This window comes from Mobula hypostoma, chromosome 8 (assembly GCF_963921235.1).
Source record: "Mobula hypostoma chromosome 8, sMobHyp1.1, whole genome shotgun sequence".
In the NCBI taxonomy this organism is placed as follows: Eukaryota; Metazoa; Chordata; class Chondrichthyes; order Myliobatiformes; family Myliobatidae; genus Mobula; species Mobula hypostoma.
Window position 1 is genome coordinate 68864593 of NC_086104.1, and position 17799 is coordinate 68882391.

Genomic DNA, 17799 nt, shown 5'->3' on the forward strand with positions numbered 1-17799 from the left:
CAGGGTTCTGAGTTGGATGATCAGCCATGATCATACTGAATGGCGGTGCAGGCTTGAAGGGCCGAATGGCCTTCTCCTGCACCTATTTTCTATGTTTCTATGCTTCATTCAAGGGCTTCCGAATGGGGAAGATTGAACGATATAGTGGGGACACATTTATCTACAGCTGTTTTAATAAGTCCAATGCAACCCTCTACACTATTCACAGCACCACCAACCTTTATATCATCTGCAAACTTGATGACTCACCTATCCACTTCCTCATCTAAGTCATTTATAAAAATCGTAAAGAGCAGGCATTCCAGAACAGATCCTTGCAGAGCACCATTGGTCACTCACCTCCAGACAGAATGTGTTCAATCTTCTACCACCCTCTACCTTCTGTGGGCAAGCCAATTCTGAATCGATACTGTCAAGTTTTCCTGGATGCCATGCCTTCTGACTTTCTGAATGACCCTATCATGATGAAACTAGTCAAATGCCCGATGAAAATACACACCCACTGCTCTACTTCCATCAGCTTGTTTTATCAGTTCCTCAAAGAATTGAACCAGACTCATGAAGCATGACCTGCCTCTCACAAAGCCATGCTGACAATCTCTAATCAGACTATGCTTCTTCAAATACTTTTAAATCTTGTCTCCAAGAATCCTGTCCAGTAGTTTGCCCACCACTGATGTAAGACTCTCTGGTTTAACAGATGGACTATATGTGTTATCCCTATTGCCTTTCTTGAACAAAGAAATAGCATTTCCCTACCCTGATCTTCCAGTGGCCACCGATTTCAGTTCTACTTTCCATTCTCACTCCGATTTGTCAGTCCCTGGCTCCTCTACTGCCGTGATGAAGCCGCACCCAGGTTGGAGGAGCAGCAGCTTGTATTCCGTCTGGGTAGCCTCTGGACTGATGACATGCATATCGATTTCTCAAACTTCCAGTAGTTGTCCACTTTGACCATTCCTCCAATTCCCATTTCCCCTGTCACCTTATCTCCTTATCTGCCTATCATCTCCTCCTGGTGCTCCCCCCCCTTTCCATTTCTTCCATGGTCTTTTACCCTCTCCTATCAGATTTCCCCCTTCTCCAGCTCTTTATCTCTTTCACCAGTCAACTTCCAAGCTCTTTATTTCACTCCTCCCCCTCTCCTAGTTTCACCCATCACTTACTACCTTGTACTTGGTCCCCTCCCCCACCTTTTTGTTCTGACTTTTCATCCTTTTTTCAGTTCTGATGAAGGGTCTCGGTCCAAAATGCCAACTGTTTACTCTTTCCCATAGACACTGCCTGGCCTGCTGAGTTCCTCCACCATTTTGTATGTGTTGCTTTGGGTTTCCAGCATCTGAAAATTTCCTTGTGTATTTGCCACCCTGAAATCATTGGACACTACTCCTGTGGTCAGCGATCACTCAAAACATCATTGGCAAAGGTGCACGAATCTCTTCCCTCACTTCCCATAGTAACCTGGGTTAAATCCTGTATTGACTTATCCTAATGTTTTTCAAAAGTTCCAGCACATCCTCGTTGTTTTAATTGACATGTTCCAGCATATCAGCCTGTTTCATGCTGACCTTACATTCATCAATGTCCCTCTCACTGGTGAATGCTGAAGCAAAGTATTCATTAAGGACCTCCTCTGTCTCCTCCGACTCCAGGTACATTTCCACTTTTATCCCTGATTGGGTCTACCCTCACTCTGGTCATCCTCCTATTCTTAATTTACTAGTAGAACATCTTGGGTGTCCTTAATCCTACTCCACAAGGCCTACTCGTGTCCCTTCTAGCTCTGTTAAGTCCATTCTTAATCTCCTTCTTGGCTTCCTTGTAACTCTCAAGAGCCCTGTCTGATCCTTGCTTACTAAACCTTAAGTATGCTTCTTCCTTCCTCTTGATTAGATGTTTCACATCACTGGTCAACTGTAGTTCCTTCACCTTACCATCTTCTCCCTGCGTCAATGGGACAAGCCCATCCAGAACACCATGCAAGTGCTCCCTAAATAACCTCCACATTTCCGTTGTATACTTCCCTGAGTGCATCCATGGCCAATTCTAGCTCCCAAGTTTCTGCCAAATAGAAAAACCAATCAACTTCCCAGCTCTTTACTTCACCCCTCAGTGAAATGCTGTCTGCTCTTATCCCTGTCAAAGACTATGGTAAAAGTCAGGGAATAATGGTCACTGTCTCCAAAATGCTCACCCACCAAGAGATTGTCACCTAACCAAGCTCATTGCCAGATCTAGTATGTCCTCTCCTTTAGCTGGCCTGTCTACCTATTGTGTCAGGAATCCTTCCTGGAAACACTTAACATATTTTGCCAAGTATTGGAGGAGTGTGGTAGGTTTTGCCTCTTGAAACTTGTTCTTTCTTTTTGCCACGTTTTGAAGTCAAGGATGGCTTGCTACCATTCCAGTTCTGTTGGTTCTGAAGTGGCTTGTATGTGGGTTAGAAGGCCTTTGATTTGCTGTTGTTTGGTTTAAAGCCTATTAATCTGCATGCTTAAGTAAATAATCTGAGGTTGGCTTGGAGCTTGGGCTGGTAATAAGCACATTTGTAAGTGACATCCTTGTTTTGTAGCTTAGAACCTGAGAATGGGATGACCTGGTATAAGATCAAAGTTGATATTTGTTGAGAAAGTGAATAAGGCATATTTTAGTCTGGTTAGGTGCCATTTATAGTTTTATTCAGAATCATTTGATAATGCTGCAGAGATTGAAACCAGATTGACAGGATTTAAATCAAAAGTCACAATCAATTAGTTATGAATTTGAGAAGTTACAACATGTTCAAAGATCTTTTATAACTAGTTATAATTAATTAGTCCATTCATTGTGGCAATGAATTTGTGAGGCATTACCATGTCTAAGCAGGTGAGGTGAGCTGGTGTTAGAAGGTAGATGATGATGGGACATTTCCCAGACAGAACTTGAATGGTGATTTACAGACTTTTATCCAGTTGTACTGTTTGTATGATATAAGGAAAGCTTCCTGGCATTTGCGAGGAAAACGTCTAGAATTGAATATAGGATGGATGCTGAATATACAGTGCCTATAAAAAGTATTCACCCCCCCCCCCCCCGGAAGCTTTCATGTTTTACTGTTTTACAACATTGAACCACAGTGGATTTAATTTGGCTTTTTATGATAGTGATCAACAGAAAAAGACTTTAGTGTCAAAGTGAAAACAGATCTCTGCAAAATGATCTAAATAAATTACAAATGTCAAACACAAAATAATTGATTGCATAAGTATTCAACTCCTTCAAGTCATTATTTTTGGATAAATTACAGCCTTGAGTCTGTGTGGATAGGTCTCTATCAGCTTTGCACATCTGGATACTGCAATTTTTCCCCATTCTTCTTTATAAAACTGCTCAAGCTCTGTCAGATTTCATGGGGATCATGAGTGAACAGCCCTTTTCAATTCTAGCCACAAATTCTCAATTGGATTGAGATCTTGACTCCGACTTGGCCACTCCAGGGCCTTAATTTTGTTGTTTTTAAGCCATTCCTGTGAAGTTTTGGCTTTCTGCTTGGGATCATTGTCTTGCTGGAAAACAGATCTTCTCCCAAGTCGCAGTTCTCTTACAGACTGTATCAGGTTTTCCTCCAGGATATCCCTGTATTTACTGCATTCATTTTACTCTCTACCTTCTCAAGCCTTCCAGGGCCCTGCTACAGTGAAGCCAAACACAATGTTTAGTGTGATGGCCAAAAAACTCAATTTTGGTTTCATCAGACCATGGAACCTTCTTCCAGCTGACTTTAGAGACTCCCATTTGCCTTCGGCAAACTGTTGCTATGAATTGTTTTTTCAACAGTAGCTTTCTCTTTGTCACTCTTCCATAAAGCTGTGACTATTGAAGCACCTGGGCAATTATTGTATGTACAATCTCTCCCATCTCAGCCACTAAAGCTTGTAACTCTACCAGAGTCGTCATAGGTCTCTTTGTGGCCTCCCTCACATGTCCCCTTCTTGCATGCTGTCTCAGTTTTTGAGGATGGCCTGCTCTTGGTAGATTTACAGCTGTACCATATTTTTTCAATTTCTTGATGATTGATTAAATTGTATTCCAAGGAATATTCACTGACTTGGAAATTTTCTGGTATCCATCTTCTGACATGTGCTTTTCAACAACCTTTTTGTAGAGTTGCTTGGAGTGTTCTTTTGTCTTAGCAACACACACAAAATGCTGGAGGAACTCAGCAGGCCAGGCAGCATCTATGGAAAAGAGTACAGTCAACATTTTGGGCCAAGACCCTTCAGCAGGACTGGACTTCGTGGACGACTTTTGTCTTCATGGTGTAGTTTTTGCCAGAATACTGACTCACCTGCAGTTGAACCTTCCAGATACAGGAGTATTTTTACTACAATCAATTGAAAACCTTGACTGCACACAGGTTTATATGTAGCTAGGACACCTTAACTAATTATGTGACTTCTAAGACCAATTGGCTGCACCAAGGATTATTTGTTGTGTCATATTAAAGGGGTGAATACTTGTGTGATCAATTATTTTGTGTTTTATATTTGTAATTAATTTACATCTCTTTGTAGAGATCTGTTTTCACTTTGACACGAAGGTCTTTTTCTGTTGACCAGTGTCAAAAAAACAAATTAAATCCACTGTGATTCAATGTTATAAAACAATAAGACATGAAAACTTCCAAGGGAGGTGAATACTTTTTATAGGCTCTGTACATAGTGCATACTAGTGGCAGAATGTAACAAAAGTTTGAAATTTATGTTATTTGAAGAAAATCTTTAACATGCTAGAGAAACATGAGAATGAAATGTTGGTGGCTGGGGCCTTCCCATCCAAAATTACTATCTGTGCTCTGATTTTAACCAAATATACCTTATGTGGATATGAAGGGCATGTCTTCATTCCTGGAGTCCAGCAAAATGGTCGCAGCAGTGGCTGGGCCTCAGGCAGTAACATGGGAAGTTCTGGTGCAGAAAGGCCATCTTATTTTCTCCTAGATTTTGTTAGCACATGGGGGTGATCTCTGAGATTTACCACAATCAAAACAGCTGACTACTCTCCTTCATCTTCTACTATCGCCTCTTTCACCCTGAAAGTAATGACAACAAATGTTAAGGTTAGCTGGCACAAATTGGTTATTATATCTCCAAGTCTGGTTTGTGACAGAGTTTTGAAAAATTCCCAAAGCATCAGTATCAAAGATTACTTACAAGAATCCCCACCTGTTTATAAGTGCAATTTGCTGATGCATTAAAACCTTTCACAGGATTGTACAGTCAAACATTTTGCCACAAAACAGAATGAAGTAGATAATTGTGAACTTTATTAAAAATTATTATGTTTTCTCAGTCTTCTAAGCATTATCCAAAAGCATTAAGATCCTTTTGGTTTGAGCCCATCCTATATTAAATACTTCCTTCTTTTCATGTTCCTTAACTAACCTGATGTTTTAAAATCTTTTTCAAAAATTAATTGTATAAGTTGTCTCATAAAAAATACAACTGTGTTGTGCAGTATCCATTATCCGGTCATGACTATGTTGTACCTTTCCACTTTAACTGGTATTTGTAAAATAAATTTTATTTTGGTCTATTTTCAGAAATATATCAGTTAATCTAGATATGCTTCTTTTTCATTATCTTGTTGAATTTTCCATCAGCAAAAATCACTGCAATTACATGCACAGTATGAGAGAAGGTTGATCAGCAGCGATAAGGTTCAGGATGGATTACTGCTGTATAATGGTCCTGTATATCCCAGTTCTTATCACAGAACACATCCTTGACATTCTCTTATCAATACAAACTTGTCCTGTTGTTATTTTATATTGTTTTATTCTCCAGATTCTGATAACTAAATAACCATAATGTAGATTAGATAAAGGTACTGATATTAAAAACATAGAAAAATGCAAATGTTTTTGCATCATATGATGCATCCATTTGTAAATTAAGTGATATTGTTTTGTTGTTTTACCTGTATTTATATATAGATCATGGAAAATTTATGCCAGTAGTAGGCCATTCAGACCATCAGAAAGAGCTACTCAACCTAAACCATTGAACAGTACTAGGTCCATAGCACTGCAAACCACTACCCTTCAAGTACACATCCAAGTAATGCTGTATAACAATTTCTTGTCTCTGCTGTGTTTTCAGGCTATGAGTTCCAGGCTTTTCACATATTCAGGGAGAAAAAAAGTATTTTCTCAGCTTCCATGTGATCGTTCTACTAAGTAATTTAAAAATATTGCTGTCTGTACTTTCATGGTAACATCCAGTGATTCATTTACAAAAACATCCAGGACCCTTTGAATATCAACATTTTTCAATTTTCCTCTATTTAAAGACATACTTCACATTGCTATATTTTTCTATTAAAGTGGGTGACCTCATTTTTTTTAACATACATTCGATATGTCAAGTCCTCTTACAGAATTCTTTCCTTACAACCCACACTTGCATTTTGCTTTGTATCATCATCCAATCCCACGTTCAGTCCATGATGAAGAGCAGTTGTGCAGCTCATCTTAGGCACTCCATTTGTCTGCTTCAATCTTTGTGCCTTTGCCACCCTCATTTTACGCAAAGCTATTGCTCTTCTATTCTCAGCTTCGTGTATAAATTTCAGTTTATTTAACAACCCTAATTTTTATCTCATTCCCACTGACATATTAGCACTTTGCTATCTTTGTATTGAGTTTCATGTGAGTTCAAGTAACTATCATTTGGCCTTGGTTGGTAATAATTCCTTTTCTTCAATTTCTCCATTTGTTTGCCAAGGCACCTCTTTAAATGCATACACCAAAAAAAAGTAAGAGCAGGAATTGTCCCCTCAAGCTTGCTGTGCCATTTAATAATATTATGGCTGATCTGATTGCGAGCTCAACTCTGCATTTTGACCTTCCCTTGGAAATCTTTGCATCATTTTATTTCCTTTACCACTATCTAGCTCCAACAGTCTAAAATCTTAAGTCCTCTTTCTTCTTTTATACTCCACTTTGTAATTCATCTTGAAGCTTTACATGATCCTCCTTTTATTGTCTCAGAGGCCTACGTGCATTTTATTTTAAACAATGTTTCAAATGCTATATAACTAGTTTTTACTATATGCAGGCTTATATTGATGTTCTTCCTTGGTCTTGATAACCTGTTTATCTCTTCCTTTTTTAAAAATGTGTCTGGTTGTTTTGGATTGTTAATCATGCATTTATGAAAATTGTTTTCATTTGAAGAATAAGTTAATACCAGGGAAGTGTAACAAGTTATTAGCATTGCCTTAATTGTGTTAGTGACATAATCTACAACTGTATTATAATCAAATAGTTCATAAACTCTTGATTTTCTTTTTACTTTTTCTTTGGGATCATTGATAGGAAATTAACGTATTAATGCGATGAGTTTCTATCCTTGAAGGTCAGGTGCAAAGATTTCTTGTGTACATTTTGTTGCACTGGTACAGTCAAGCGAAGTATAAATTAATTTATAGACTTGCATGTGTGCAACATAAATGTGGTTGTGTAATTTACCCATTATAACTTGCAGAAAAGAAGTCTCCAAATATATTGCACAAAAATGTTTCTTTGCAATTCTCTGGCATAGTATCCAGGTACATAGAGCAAGTCAACATGAAATAACAAAATCATTTACTTTACAAATTTGAAATAGCATGTAGATTAATAAAATAAAGTTTGTTTATTACTATTGAACTAATGAATGTTGTCTTTTTGTATAACTTTATTTGTTACAACTATTTCAGCTGCATAAAGTTATTCTAACAATCACAATGACTAATTGCTGCTATTGTCTTTCATAGGCTTATGATGGCTTTGCAAGCCTGGGAATATCACGTTTATTGGAGCCTGCAGATATGGTTTTGTTGGCCATTCCTGATAAACTGTCTGTTATGACATACCTTTATCAAATAAGGGCGCATTTCAGTGGGGAGGAACTAAATGTTGTGCAGATTGAAGAAAACAGCAGTAAAAGCAAATACAAAGTTGGTAACTTTGAAACTGATACAAACAGCTCTATTGATCAGGAGCAATTTTATGCAGAGATAAATGAAGTTAAACCAGTTGCACCACAACCCAGTGACATATTACTTGATGCTTCATCTCAGGAAAAAGGTATCTTTATCAGTGATGTTGCTGGCGAGTCACAAAGTCAACATCAGACAACTGATGGTCATTTGAATATAAATACAACAATATCTTCCTCACAAAGAACTAAAACTGATGCTGAGGTGCATATTCATAACCTTCATGAACAGAATAGTTTAAGAAGTTCTGCATTGAAGGATAACAGAAAAAATGAAAATGTAGAAGAATCACTGCCACAAGAGCAAGTACTGCCATCATTAAACAAAAGAAAACTATTGAAAGTAGATACTACCATCCTAAATGACTTGTCGAATGACAGTGATGAAAAGGAATATAAAGTACCATCACCTGTATATGAAGATATTGTAACAGAAAGACACAAACTTTCAGGAAACACTAGTAGCAGCTATGACCATGAGCATGGGAAGCCTCAGTATTCAGAGAGTACAAAGAGCAGAAGTCCAGAACCCACTTCTCCTGTTCGAAGAGCCGTCACACCACCAGTCCATAAATTGGGTTTCTGTTACAACAAGGATGCAGATCTCATTAAGAAAAAACATGCAACATTGCAATATTCAGAAAATGAACCATCAGCGGAAAATGTCAGTACACATTTGAATCATTCAGGACAACAGAACCAAAATGTAGAGGCAAGGCTGAATTATTATAATTTTTCTATCAGATACATTTTGCTGTGAAAATTTCATTCATTAATTCATTCATTCATTTTTTGTAAGAAAAGTCATCATTTACTCTTTTTTTCTTCTTTGGGGTTTAGCTCAACTCTTCCCAACAAATGGAAGAAGTCACTGAAGAAAAGGTGAGAGAAAGACTACGATAATGAGCTTGCTTACTGAATTGGCTCATAATTTGTTGATTCTTTTAGGCTAAAGCTTGCTTTAAAAGTAGGGACATCAGGATATTCATCTAGTCTACAATTTGGATAATTATTTCCTCTTTATACTATCAGACATTCTTCGACATTTTGCAAAATGAACCTGAAACATCCAATTGAGACTGCACTGTATAAATTGGCATTGAAAGGATCCAAATTTGGATTTTTTTCACTCCCCCCCCCCCCCCCCGCACCACTCTCACCTCTACTTTCAATCGAATTCTGAGTACTCGGTTGCAGGAAAGGAAAATGAAAGAGGAGTAAACAGAATCCAAAAATAGGGGAGCATCATCGGGATGCACAGTAGCATAGCTGTTAGTGTAATGGCCCATAGAAGGCCAAGGGTGGTTCTAGATGGAGTGTATTTTGCCTTTAGGTCGGTGGCCAGTGTTATTCCACAGGGATCTGTGTTATTCCTCACTACAGGAAACCATAAAAAAGGTGTAGAGGAGATTTACAAGGATGTTGCCTGGATTGGGGAACAGGTCTTATGAAAACAGGTTGAGTGAACTCGGCCTTTTCTCCTTGGAGCGACGGAGGATGAGAGGTGACCTGATAGAGGCTTATAAGATGATGAGAGGCATTGATTGTGTGGATAGTCAGAGGCTTTTTCCCAGGGCTGAAATGGCTGCCACAAGAGGGCACAGGTTTAAGGTGCTTGGGAGTAGGTACAGAGGAGATGTCAGGGGTAAGTTTTTTACGCAGAGAGTGGTGAATGTGTGGAATGGGCTGCCGGTAACAGTGGTGGAGACAAATATGATAGGGTCTTTTAAGAGACTTTTGGATAGGTACATGGACCTTAGAAAAATAGAGGGCTATAGGTAACCCTAGTAATTTCTAAAGTAGGGATATGTTCGGCACAACTTTGTGGGCTGAAGGGCCTGTATTGTGCTGTTGGTTTTCTATGTTTCTATGTTCAGGGACTCTTGCTCTTCGTGATTTCTGGAAACGATTTAGATGAAGTGGAAGGGTGCGTTAATAAGTTTGTCCAAGACATGAAGGTCCGTGTTGTTGTAGATAGTGTAGAAGGTTGTTGTAGTTACAACAGGACATTGACAGATTGCAGATCGACATCTGATTGAGTTTAATCAGATTGAGCTCAACACGGAAAAGTGTGAAGTGATTCACTTTGTAAGGTTGAATTTGAAGGCAGAATGTAGGGTTAATGGCAGGATTCTTAGCAATGTGAGGAACAGAGGGATCTTGGAGTTCATTTCCATAGATTCGTCTAAGTGGCCACATAAGTTGATAAGGTTGTTAAGAAGGCAAAATGTGTGTTGGCTTTCATTAGTTGGGGAATTCAAGAGCCGTGAGGTAATGTTACAACTCTATAAAATGCTGGTTAGACCACACTTGGAATATTGGATTCAGTTCTAGTTGGCTCATTACAGGAAGGATATGGAAACTTGAGAGAGGGTGCAGAGGAGATTTATCAGGATGTTGCCTGGGTTAGAGATCTTATCTTATGAGGAAAGATTGAGTGAGCTGGGGCTTTTCTCTTTGGAGTGAAAGAGGGTGGGTGAGAGGTGAATTGATTGTACAATGTACAATATAATAAGAGGCTTAGATCGAGTGGAGAGCTAGAGATTTTTTCCCAGGGCAGAAATGGCTAATATGACAGGTGATTGGAGGAAAGTATAGGGGGAATGTCAGAAATATATTTTTAATACAGAGATTGGAGGTTGTGTGGAACTATTATAACGTCAATAACCTGAGTTCAATTCCACCACTGTAAGGAGTCCCTATGACTGTGTGGGTTTCTTCTAAGTGCTCCAATTCCCTCCCACATTCAAAAGACATATGGGTTGTTCGGTTAATTGGTTACATGGGTGTAATTTGGCCATGTGGCCTTGTTGGGCCAAATACCATGTTGTATCTCTAAGTAAATAATCAGTGGTACACATGTGCTCTGATCAGAGGCAAAATGTTCTGTTATCAACAACAATCGATAATTGATGGAGAACTAAAGCATCCATGAGTGTTTTATATTATTTATACTGTCACTAATTCTTCATGTCAGGCTCAATGACTCTGAAAATGCAATTGAATGTTTACTTGTTATTTACCGTGGCCAAAGCAAATGAATTAATTGTCCAATTCCACAATGTTATCGTAATATTAAGTTAATAGAGTCAGATGATTTATACACATTCCATATAAGGAAAGTTAATTCTTTGGTCCAGTTTTGTGGTGTTTACAATTAGCATTCATTGCCAAGCAAGGTAATTTGCCACAAATGGAAGTGCCAAAAAGCATAGCATTTTTCTTAAGTCTTGTCTCAAGTTAAATCTCTTTGATTGAGAATATTTTACATGGAACCAGGATCCAGATGAAGATGAATATGATCCAGTTTCACATCTTGGTGGGCATTGAGTTGGGGAAATCCCCAGAGCCTGAATTTTTGATTTGCCAGTCTATCTCATTGTGGCCCTTGTAACTTGTTTGTTTACCTGCACTGCACTTTCACTGTAGCTGCAATATTATCTTCTGCACACTGTTTTCCTTTTTACTATCAAGATGTACTTGCATATGACATGATTCATATGCAATAAATTATTAAATGTGGTACATTTTTAAAAAAGCATTTTACTGTATCTCAGTATACAAGTACGTAAAGATAATAAAGCAAGTCCAATACAGGCTGCTGATGAGGCAATGGAGGAGATTGCTGGGAGAATGAAGGAGATTGACGGAAATATTTCAAAGTTCAAAGTGAATGAAGTGCATATATGTCACCATATATATTAACCCTGAAATTCATTTTCTTGTGAGTATTTACAGTAAATACAAAAACACAATAGAATCAATGAAAAACTGCATAAAGACAAACAACCAATGTGCAAAAGACCATAGATTGAGCAAATACAAAAAAAAATGTAATAATATTCAGAACGTGTTGTAGAGTCCTTGAAAATGAGTCCATAAGTTGTGGAATCAATTCAGTATTGGAGTGAGAGAAGTTAACTGCTTTGATTCAAGAAGCTGATGGTTGAGGGATAATGACTATCAAAAATATTTAAATCTCTGCTGGCCGCAGATGAGGTGCAATATGACTAGAGGACAGAAAGAGTGACAGAAAGGATAAAATCAGTGGAAGGAAAACAAGCCCTTTGGCCCAACTCATTCCTGCCGACCAAGGTGCCTGGCTGAGCTAATCCCATATTTATTCATTTACTGAGATACAGCACAGAGCAGGTCCTTCTGGTCCTTTGAGCTGCACTGCCCAGTAATTCCCTGATTTAAACTAACCCTAATCACGAGGCAACTTGATTAATGACTGTCCATCCAGTACTGTGGGACTGAACTTTGGACTGAGTGAGGAAAGCGGAGCACCTGGAGGATACCCACGCAGCCATTGAGAGAATGTACAGACTCTTTACAGGCAGCAGCAGGAATTGAACCCGAGTCACCTGTATTGTAAAGCATTGTGCTAACCACGACTCTACCTTGGCGCCCTAACTTGTATGCACGCAGTTGTCTGCATTCAACTTTTCTCCCAATAAAGCTCCCTATCCATGTACTAATCATAATGCTGCAAGTGTACGCCCTCTATCACTTCCTCTGGCAGCTCGTTCCAGATGTGCACCGCCCTTTGTATGAAAAGAAATTGCCCTTCAGATCCCATTGAAATCTTTACCCTTTCACTTTAAACCTATTCGCTCCAGTTATAGACTATGGACCCCCTCCTTGACTTAGGGGAATACTGGTTATTCATTTTATCTATGCCCTCATGATTATAACCTTCTTTAAGGTCACCCCTCAGTATTGTATGCTCTAGAGGAAAAAAATGCTAGTTTATCCAGCCTGTCTTAAAAACTCAAACTCTCCAGTCCCAGTACCATTCTCTTAAATCTTTTTAGTACTCTCTCTCGCTTAATACTTTGAAAAAAAAATCTGAGGTGCAGAATTAATCTGCACTTGGAAAGGCAGAGGAATATCAGCATGGATTTGTTGGTGGGAGATACTGCCTGAGTTTTTTTGAAGGGATAAATAAATGTTTTGTGTACAGCATGGTTGATGCGGTATACATGAACTTCAGTTAACCTTTATGGAAAGCTGATCCAGAAGGAAAGTAAGACTAGCTTAAAGCAAAATTGGATCCAAAGTTGGTTTAGTGAAAGAAGACAGAGGGTGATAGTGAAGCCTGAAGATCGGTGCTTGGATCCTTTTGCTGTATATGTTAATACATTCGATTAGGTAATATGTTTGGTAAATTTTCTGATGAGAGGAAAATTGGCACTGCTGAGAGAGGGTAGTCTTGGGCCTCAGATGATATATTTCAGTTTATAAATTGGGCAGAGCAATGGCTGATGGAATTGAATCCTAGAGAATGCGATGATCTGTTTTGCAGGGTCTGCTTTTGAAAGAGAGCAGAGTTAGATTACATAAAACTTTGGCGGTCTTTATCGAGCAAACAGGAAAAAAAATTAGAAATGAAAAATGCGATACATTTAACTGGTTATATGTCTTTAGGAATAGAGCAGTCTATCTGTTTTGAGAAAATTAAGCACCCCAAAGAGCAGCTCATTTTTATTGCTTATTTTGTGAAGTATTTCCCCCCATAACCACACCCACCAGCAGGTCACACAGTGTTTATCTTATGCAGAATCATAGTCCTGTGCTAACAGATGAAAATTAAATGTAAAATTTGCTTTGTGGATTCCCATTCTACTTGTGCAAACCACCTCACTGTAGAGAAATAGGCAATTCGTGAACCCATGCACTTGCTTGACACTTTATGAAGATGCTTTAGAGATTGAGCAAGAGATCTTACAAGGGGTGCACCTTGCCCATAAAGGTTAGTAATGGTGAAGTGTGACAACAGACTTGTTCAAAATTTAATGTAATTGATCCCTGTCAATTTATTGCTATTAGATGTCAAGTGCATTTCTTCAGTTTGTTTAGTTTTTAGTTAAAAATTTACAAGTAACTTGTCTGGAATAATGGGAGCATAAATTGAGATCTTTATTTCAATCTTACTTCAATATGAATTGTTTTTTATTTAATATTTAAGTCTTTTCTCCAGATTAAATCCTGAAATCAATCTTTTGAATGAAACAACATTAGATAGCGTGGAACATATGACAGCATGGTGCTACTTACATAGTGGTGCTTTGTTTTGGAACATGATGCATGGCCTCTAAACCTGATGGCAAAAGTGTAAATCATAACTCATGACTATTACTTCCCTTATTTTTTTTAAAAAACCTGATTTGTCAATTAGAAATAAAATACAGAATCAGAATTACAAACATGAGCATTATAACAGAGTAGATTTATCAATCTGTATTCTTATGATTATTCCATTTTTCCACTTTTGAACCTACTTATTTAGTGGACCTTCATCTATTGAATCCTGTACAAGAAAAAAGGAACAGGAATAACTGCATTCCTCTCAAACATGATAATGCCTTATCTGCTCCAGATCTCAACTCCTTTTCTTTGCTCGTTCTCCACAGCCCTAAATTTCCTGGTCATTCCAAAATGTATCTATCGCCTCATTGAGTCACAGAGTTCAGCTGCACAGAAACGGACCATTCAGCCCATCATGTCCATGCCAGTGTTCTTGCAATAATACCATTTATCCACATTATGTTGTTGCCTTTTCAACTGTCTTTCTGAAACTCTTACATATAGTGATTGTATCTGATTTTTCCACCTCCTCTAACAGTGCATTTCAGATACCAATCATCCCGGTTTTAAAAAGATCCCTTTAGATCCCCTTTAGAAAGAGATCTCTCCTTCAAGCGATGCTCTCTTGTTTTTGATAACCCTACCATGGCAAACAGATGCTAACAATTTATTCTGACCCTCTTAATATTTTATATACCTCCAAAAGGTCTCCTCTCAGCCTCCTTCATTCCAAGGAAAACAAACCCAGCCTATCTAGTTTTCTTCCTATAGCTGAATACCTCCAATCCAAAGAACATTTTGGTAATTCTTCTCCGCAAGAAAATATGAAAAATGACCACCACCTTCTAAATGTGCTCCCCTTCTACACTCTCAAAGTGCTCTTAGGACCTTGTATGTTTCATAAGATCATCCCCTCATTTCCCCTAACTGTTAAGAATACTGGCCCAACAAACGTAGCTGCTAGTATTCGGACAACCCTTTCATCCCTTAACTAAACCTGTGGAATGTTTAATTGACTGCCTCCAGTTTTTTCTAAATAAGAAGACTAAAACAAAGAACGGTACCACAGATGTGGCTTCATCAACAACCTGTACAAGTGTAGCAATACTTCCCTGTCTCTAGCATTCAGATCCTACACAATAAATATCAGTATGCTATTTACTTTCTTGACTACTCATTGAACCTACCTAATTGTGATTCATGCATAAAAATAATCGATCTCTCTGTATTTAACTAATTTGCAATTCTCCACCTTTTAGATGATGGTCTACCTTCTGACTCCTCTTACTGAAGTGCGTGACCTCGTTTTCTCACATAAGCTCCACACCAAGCTTTCCCCTACACATCCTGTCTACCTATATCCTGTTTCAGTGTCTAGATATCATCATTGCATCTTGACCTTCCACCTAGTTTAGTATCTTCAGCAGACTTGGATACCTTGCATTCATTCCTCCAGGTCATTAAAATAATTAGAAGATAATTTAGAGCCAAGAATTTATCCTTGAGTTACTCCACTTGATTTATCCTTGAGATACACCCTACCAGCATGAGTAAAATAAATTTTTTCTGTCTTTTGTATAATAACCATTTTTCAGTCCGTGTTAACGCTCTTCCGCTTACATCATGAGCTCTGAAATTGTGCATTTGACTTTTATGTGATATCTTGTTAAATGTCTTCTGGAAATCCAAATGCACAGTAGCTATAAATTACCTTCTGTCATTTCTGCTTGTTATATCTTTGAAACACTTTGACAAATTTATAAAATATGATTTACCTTTTGTAAAATGATGTTGACTCAATTTAACTGCAGCAAGTTTTTCTAAATGACTGGCACTTTTGTCCAGATTCATCTTGCCAGTGGCTGAAGTTATTTTGACAGATCTATAGTTTTCCGCTTTTTGTCTTACACCGTTCTTAAAAAAGAGAATTGATTTTGTAGTTTTCCCATCCTACAACTAATTGAAATTTGAAAAAAGTTCAACCAATTGCTTCACTTTCTGCAGCCATTTCTTATAAAGTCCTTTTGTCCAAGTTGTTGGGTGTTAGCAACTTGTCTGTCTTTAGTCTCATTAGATGATTGAATACCTATTTCTAGTTCATCCATCCTTTTTGAATACTAGCTCATCTTTGCGGTATTTACAGTAACGTCCACTGAATATTGATGAAAAGTATTGGATTAATTTACTGCCATTTCCTTGTTTCTCATTATTAATTTCCTTGTCTCTCCTTCTCGGGGATTCCACAGTCTTCCTAACTATTCTTTTTGTATATCATGGATGTTCTGCAACTTACTTTGATATAGCTTGTCAGTTTTCTCTCATCTATTTCCTCCCTTTTCCTTCTATTTTTCCCCCGGGATTAATAAAGTATGACTATGACTATGACTCTTCATTAGCTTTTTAGTTACGTGAAATTCAAATAAACTGTACTACATGTTAAATAAGGGTTAGTAATACATGTGGAATGCTGAACATATTCACCTCACTCCTCAGAAAGCCTAGACCAAGACTGTAAGCAACTAAGTATTTAATTCTTTTAAACATTTTTCATACATCAGCTTTGATTAAATGGTCTTATTCATCAATGAACCCAAGTTTGAAGAAATTCAATTAAATTTCAGTCCCAAATTGTTGAGTTCCAAATTTTAAATAAGCAAAATGTTGAAACTTTTGGTAGTCTGGGAAGAAGGGGACCCAGGGCAATGGTGGGCTCCTCTTTCTTGCATGATGTGGAAAGTCAGGGTGGCCTCTAGTGTCCCTGATAGCTACACCTGCAAGAAGTTCATCCAGCTGTAACTACTAGGAGATCACATTAGGGAGCCAGATGACTTATGGATCATTTGGGAGAATGAGGAGTTGATAGATAGGAGCTACAGGGAGGCATTAAAACCTCAGTTGCAGGAGGCAGGTCACTGGATGCCTGTCAAGAGGGGAAAAGGGAATAGGCAGACAGTGCAGAGTACCCATGAATTCTCCTCAGTAACAAGTACACTGCTTTGGGGGTGGGGTGGGAGCAGTGCAACCTACTAGGGGAAAGCTGCAGTAATAGGGGACTGAATCTGGCTCAGAAGGGAAGAGAAGAGCGGTGGTCATGGGGGATTCAATAGTTAGGCGAGCAGACAAGAAATTCTGTGGAAGTGAAAGAGACTGCTGAATGCATGTTGTCTCCTAGTTGCCAGAGTCAAGGACATCTCAGATTGAGCCCATAGCACTCTTAAAGGTGGGGGGGGGGGGGAGCCAGCCTGTTAAACATGGTACCAATGACATAGCTAGGAAAAGGGATGAAGTCCTGAAGAGTGAATATTGGGAGCTAGGAAGGAAGTTGAAAAGCAGGATCTCAAGGTAGTGATCTCAGGATTGCAGGTGAATTATGGCTGAAGAATTTGTGCAGGGGGCAGATTTGTGGATGATTAGGGTCTCTTCTAAGTAATCCCTTATCTGTACCTAAAGGTCAGGTTACGCCTGAACTCGAGAAGGACCAATGTTCTTGAGGGCAGGTTTACTTGAGCTGATGGGGAGGGTTTAAACTACTTTGGCAGAGGGATGGGAACCAGAGTGATAGGTTAGATGATGAAGCAGTTGGTGTAAAGTTATATGTGATTGTCAGAGAGACTGTGAGGAAGGATAGGCAGTGGATAGAACATAACTGCAGTCAGTTGGATGGGTTGCATTGTGATTACTTTCATGC

The 17799-nt window shown here is 38.5% G+C and overlaps 1 protein-coding gene across 5 annotated transcripts in view; it reads left to right on the forward strand.

Annotated features, from left to right (window-relative positions):
- ehbp1 (EH domain binding protein 1) overlaps positions 1-17799 on the forward strand; it is a 433955-nt gene that overhangs the window by 251125 nt on the left and 165031 nt on the right. For all 5 annotated transcript variants that reach the window (XM_063056084.1, XM_063056086.1, XM_063056088.1 and 2 more), the window contains 2 exons: positions 7798-8733; positions 8862-8903. In XM_063056084.1, coding sequence (XP_062912154.1) covers positions 7798-8733; positions 8862-8903 — 978 coding nt within the window. The remainder of the gene's footprint in view (positions 1-7797; positions 8734-8861; positions 8904-17799) is intronic.